This window comes from Crocuta crocuta, unplaced genomic scaffold (genome assembly GCF_008692635.1).
Source record: "Crocuta crocuta isolate KB4526 unplaced genomic scaffold, BGI_CrCroc_1.0 scaffold475, whole genome shotgun sequence".
Taxonomy (NCBI): domain Eukaryota; kingdom Metazoa; phylum Chordata; class Mammalia; order Carnivora; family Hyaenidae; genus Crocuta; species Crocuta crocuta.
Window position 1 is genome coordinate 1,911,350 of NW_027529518.1, and position 5,674 is coordinate 1,917,023.

Genomic DNA, 5,674 nt, shown 5'->3' on the forward strand with positions numbered 1-5,674 from the left:
TAAACAATTCCCTGCAGCATTAAGACTACTAGTTTATAAAAAATGTATTCGCTGACTACAAACATTGCCACCATATGAAAACCGATTTTCCAGAGCACACCATCTTTAATTCTAAGTTATCTGAAATATCATACTTTTGGAATCTGTGCATGGTGCTATCACTGCAAAGTTTCCCCTAAAGCTGAAAGTTTACCTAATATTAGGAGAGTGACTGGTTTCCTGACCCCAAAGGTGATCTGCACAAAGAAACCTCTTAGTACATTGCTTTTTCAAAATGATTGCTAAAACTCTCATTTAAAATGACCTCAACACTTGTAATCACATGGATATAGGCCCANGGTTCAAAATAAGGTAATTAAGAGTATCCCCATCCTATCAAAAACTCCATAGACTCGATTCTGAGGCAATCTCTCTCTGTGAGGCATAATTTGGTATGCACGGTATGCATGAGTATACAGCATGTTTACAAACCTATTCGCTCCGACATAAGCACATATTTCTGCAACATATTAACTTGCATCTGTTTTCTATTCAGATCACTGAGAGGCAAAATTTTTTGGAATATATATTGGTAAAATGAATATATGAATAAGATTCAGTTGTGAGGTGTAAAAAATATAGGTAGTGTTAAATAACTAATTTATAAACTTTAGTCAGTAAAGCATATGCTAGGAAGAACATTTCCTATATCTTCAGAAAAAAAAGTTGTGCCTTGAGCTAATTTCAGACAGGAATTCTAATTTGTCATTCAAGCTCAACCAGGTTTAATAGCAGAAGTTGGACACTTACCTTTTCTTTTAAGAGGACCGAGAACACTGGGCCTAATGCATTTGACTGGGCTCTGACTCCTCCTGCTTCAAAGAGTAAACAAACAGGATGATGTGAAGAACTTCTAAGATGCAAGATCAATGTTAGAGCCCATCAAATAAATCAGTAAAATTGACAGTCATATAGAAAACAAATGGAAAATGCCTGTGTTGTAAGTTGAGTAACTGAACTGCCAATATATGATCTGACCTGGAATATGGCAATCTGAAAAAAAATGGCATTTTAAGCTATTTTCAAAAATCGTCTAGGGGCACCTGGCTGGCTCAGTTGGAAGAGCATGCAAGTCTTGATCTCAGAGTCATGAGTTCAAGCCTCATGCTGGGGGTAGAGATTACTTACATTAAAAAACAAACAAACAAACAAACAAAAAACTAGGGGCGCCTGGTGGCTCAGTTGGTTAAGCGTCCAACTTCGGCTCAGGCCATGATCTCACGGTTCGTGGGTTCGAGCCTGGCCGTTGGGCTCTGTGCTGACTGCCAGCTCAGAGCCTGGAGCCTGTTTCAGATTCTGTGTCTCCCTCTCTCTCTGACCCTCCCCTGCTCATGCTATCTCTCTCTCTCAGAAATAAATAAAAACTTAAAAAATAATTCTGTAAGACAAAATATCCACAGCAGTTTTTAAAAACAGATAAACAGTTTTTTAAAAACAAATAAACCAGGGCACCTGGGTAGCTCAGTCGGCTGGGCATCCGACTTCAGCTCAGGTCATGATCTCACAGTTCATGGGTTCGAGCCCCGCGTCAGGCTCTGTGCTGACAGCTCAGAGCCTGGAGCCTGCTCTGGATTCTGTGCCCCTCTCTCTCTGACCCTTCCCAGCTCACACTCTGTCTCTCTCTCAAAAATAAACATTGAAAAAATTGTTTTTATCCATTCATCTGAAGATGTGGTTTATCTATGGAATACTACATGGCAATGAGAAACAATGAAATCTGGCCATGTGTAGCAACATGGATGGACCTTGAGGGTGTTATGCTGAGCGAAATAAGTCAGGCAGAGAAGGACAAATATCATATGTTTGCACGTATAGGAGGATTAGGAGGAACTTGACGGAGGAACAAGGGGGAGAAGAAGGGCGGAAATGGTGGGGGAAAGGGAGAGAAGCAAACCATGAGAGACTCTTGAATGCTGACAAAAACTGAGGACTGATGGATGTGGGGGGAGGGGGGGATGGGCATGGAGGAGGACACTTGTGGGGATGAGCACTGAGTGTTATGTGGAAACTAATTGGACAATAAACTATTAAAAAAAAAATTGTTTTTAAATGAAATAAAAATAAAAACAGATAAACCTTATTACAAAGCTCTTTGGATCTGACTGGTGTACAATCTTAAACTTTTTTCCTTATCCTTACAAAGGATGTATTATTGTGTGCGCATTTGTTCTCTGGCACTAAGGCTCAAAATAACGCATCTCTGGTAAGATGTTACTGGTAATATACAGGTGGCAGGTATACGGATGTTCACTGTGTCCAATGTTGCTGCTTGAACATTTTCGCAAGAAAATGTTGGGAAGAAAGTTCATCAGGAGAGACAAACTGACCACGGAGCATTTCAACCACGTTTTTGAAACGTAGGATGACTTACCTGGAGAAGCGTCTGGGACTAGGCACGGGGCTTGGTGGCAGCCCACTGCTGCTCACAAACATTTGTAAGGATGGTGAAAAACATTGCTAGAAAAAAAGCATATTTAGTATTAAAATAGTTCTGGTGCTCCAGTTTTCAAAAGGTTCTCAAAATAATAGAAACGACCTCCTTAGAACTGCTTAATTGGCTATGTGTGTATATTTTACATACACAGAAACACACGTGCGACAATAGGCACCTGTAGTGACATAGCATTTTTTTTTCAAGTTACTATCAGAGACTTTTGTGAATTTTCCTTCCAGTCATTGGAGTCTTTAAAAATGAGGTGATGTGTGTGTGTGTGTGTGTGTGTGTGTGTGTGTGTGTGTGTGGGTTTTGGGGGANTGAAAGAGAGTGAACACCTCGCCAGTGAGCCTACCTTTCCAAATCCTCTGGTGGGTGATGGCGCCGGAGAAACTGGAGTGAAGTCAATTCTTTTAGGAGAATAGAGTTTCTCCGGCTTCTCGAAATCGCTATCACTCTGTAAACATAAAGTGTCATTTCCTTGTAATTCACAACTCAGCCCATCACAGCGCTTCTTTACTACTCAAATGCGCCTACACTTTTAGAATAGAAATGTACAGACTCTAAACAGTCAGAGTCTAACATGCTGGTGGAAAAGCAGAGATCAAAAAGGGAACACGAATTTGGAAATGGGGGAGACGGAAGTGGATGAGAAAAAGGAATGAGGCCAAGGAACAACAGAAAGGTTTCCAGAAAATCGAAAACAAGCAAACATGTGAGAACGTTACCAGGCTCAGACTCTCATCCCACGACTGGCTTATCTGCATTGCTGTCTGCACTTCCCTAAAACAAACAAAAACGAGAGGCCGTCAGTGCTCAGGAATAAGGCATACATTAGGCTCTGCCCTGTTCTCGGGAAGCACTAACCTCTCATGTGCAGTTTCTCTGTTCATCATATCCATGCCTTCCTCCTACAAAGACAAGCACGTGCTGAAAACACAGTGTTTATCCACATCCACACGGTTCTCTACTTCAAAGCACAATTTAAAAGACTTTTCTACCAAAAAATAAATACACAAAGACTTTTCTACCTTCTTTGACATAATCACAGTACAGCAGCACGTGCTGAGACTGTCACCCAGGCCACTCTGTGTTTCACCTGCATGCACACTCAGAATCTGCCTCTGTCTACGGCTACCCAGGGTGGCAGACGGACTCACTTGAAACATCTACATCTTCAGAACGAAAACAAAATCCACATGGAAAATTCAGACACGCGTAGCTCTGAGGTAGTAAGTAAAATTTACCCTTTTGATCTGATGCAGTCTGCTACTAGGAGCGCGATTAGGTGAGGACAGCAACTGGAAAGGAAGAGTAAACACTTACTACTTTCTGAATCACAAAGCGGCCGTCGGCTGTCAGTACCGGTGTCCAACCTCCTCCCAGATAAGAGTTCATATTTTTCTCAGAGACTTAGCTCTTTAGATCACTGAAGATTAAGGTGCCAGAGGCAGGACATTGAGTCTTTGGAAAGTACACCAGGTGTCCAACCTCAAAGCACCATCTGGCACTAGACAGGCAACGACTTTAACACTTTTCCCAAATGAATGCAGAGCTGTGTGCATTTATGTAAAAAAAGATTCCAGGCCTTGGAAATATCCATTGCCCCACTTATCGAAAATAAGGAACTAGGTAAGAAGGGAAAGAAAAACATTTTAGTCATTTTTAACACCAATGCACCCATGGAGGAAGACAGGCAAAGAACCCCAGTGTGAGATTTTGTTTGTGATTAGTGTTTATCGAAAACACTTTAAATCTGCAAATAGGGAGAGTTTGCTCGTGTGCGCTAAATCAATCCTAAAACTTGGTCACTATCACTCCATATACCACGGGGGTAGAATATATACTGCAAACCTTACTAGTTAAGAAAATCAATGTGGAGGGCAATGTGTATTTTTCAAATAACCGTTCCTTTCCCTTAGAGCATCATTTTTTGACAATACAAAGCAAAAAATGATCTGGGGGCCAAATTAGGTTCCTTCAAAATAATCACAATCTGATCACAGAATGAAAGGTAGACTTCATCTCAACACACCTTCTGGGGTTTTAAGAGCCATAATATACAACTGCTCTTTACTCCCTAATGAAATGCAAACAAATTTGTAATGCTGTAAATAAGACAACAATCCTGTTGAAAGGCCCTATTCTATTAAAACTTCTAAAACCCCTAATGTAGTGAGCAGTATAAAATGATGGTCAACTGTTCTAAGTTTTTTAGGCAAAAGCGAGTCCAGGTGACAGTTTTTAGATACTGAAATACGATTCGACCTCAAAGGATATCTCTTCGGTACCCACCCTCTTCTCTTCCTTTTTCCTCTCCTAGGCTCTGGAAATAGCAAAACTTCACGAATAAAATCCTTTTAAAAAGTGTTTTCTTCCCCCACTTATAAAGCTAATACATGTTTACCGGTAAACTCTTAATAAGGCCATTTGAAAAACAGTAGGCCACTAGGCAAGTCGCTAAGGCAGGAAACACTAACAGGATACGGTGGAAGAGAACATGGACGTGTCAAGCGAACAAAAGAAACCCCAGGGGCAGCAAAATCATCAGGAAAGCCGAAGTAAAGATTGTAAACCGCTGACCACAGAGAAAGTCAGAAATTTAGATGCTGCATCTACATGACATATAACCTGTCAACTTTGAACGGGAAGGAAGACTCCAAAGGAGGACAGGGAGGAGGTACGCTATTGTCTTGTACCAGGAACAAGAAGAACGTACCGGCTGAGAGAAGGAAAGGAAAAAAAAAAAAAAAAAAACAAGCACTTCAAGGAGGTGCTTGGTTAATGGCGTTAAGTAAAGCGAAGAGCTCAAGTGGGAGAAGAAAAGAGGCCCCTGCCGCTGGCCATCAGGTAGGCACTGGTGATTTTTGCAAGAACAGTTTTTTAATACTGTGGTGGCGTTGGGTATAGATTAAGCTTTACAGAAGCTCGGAGGGGTGAAGGGAAAACAAAGAGAGACTTAGGGAAAAAGACAAGTTTGTGTTCCAGATACCGGATGTGTGCGTCAGAAGAAGGTAGGAGCCAAAAGGCCAGGGAGGAGGGGACTAGAGAAGGGACAACAGAACGAGCAAAGTGACAAGAGACTCGGGAAATCTAGGAATCATTAGGAGAAAATGTCGCATGTGAAGGTAAAGACATTTTAAGAAGAAAGCGGGCATCTCTGCAAGATGGCCATCTGCCTTCACAGAGAAGGGTCAGCCG

General features: G+C 41.5%; 1 protein-coding gene across 9 annotated transcripts in view; it reads right to left on the minus strand.

Moving 5' to 3' along the window:
* PABIR2 (PABIR family member 2) overlaps nucleotides 1-5,674 on the minus strand; it is a 20,821-nt gene that overhangs the window by 10,683 nt on the left and 4,464 nt on the right. For 5 of the 9 annotated variants that reach the window (XM_077760831.1, XM_077760829.1, XM_077760827.1 and 2 more), the window contains exons 3-8: nucleotides 3,721-3,774; nucleotides 3,341-3,384; nucleotides 3,202-3,256; nucleotides 2,829-2,930; nucleotides 2,411-2,496; nucleotides 790-854 (exon numbers count right to left, since the gene is read on the minus strand). In XM_077760831.1, coding sequence (XP_077616957.1) covers nucleotides 790-854; nucleotides 2,411-2,496; nucleotides 2,829-2,930; nucleotides 3,202-3,256; nucleotides 3,341-3,384; nucleotides 3,721-3,774 — 406 coding nt within the window. The remainder of the gene's footprint in view (nucleotides 1-789; nucleotides 855-2,410; nucleotides 2,497-2,828; nucleotides 2,931-3,201; nucleotides 3,257-3,340; nucleotides 3,385-3,720; nucleotides 3,775-5,674) is intronic. The other 4 variants (XM_077760832.1, XM_077760830.1, XM_077760828.1 and 1 more) reach the window with 1 other exon arrangement.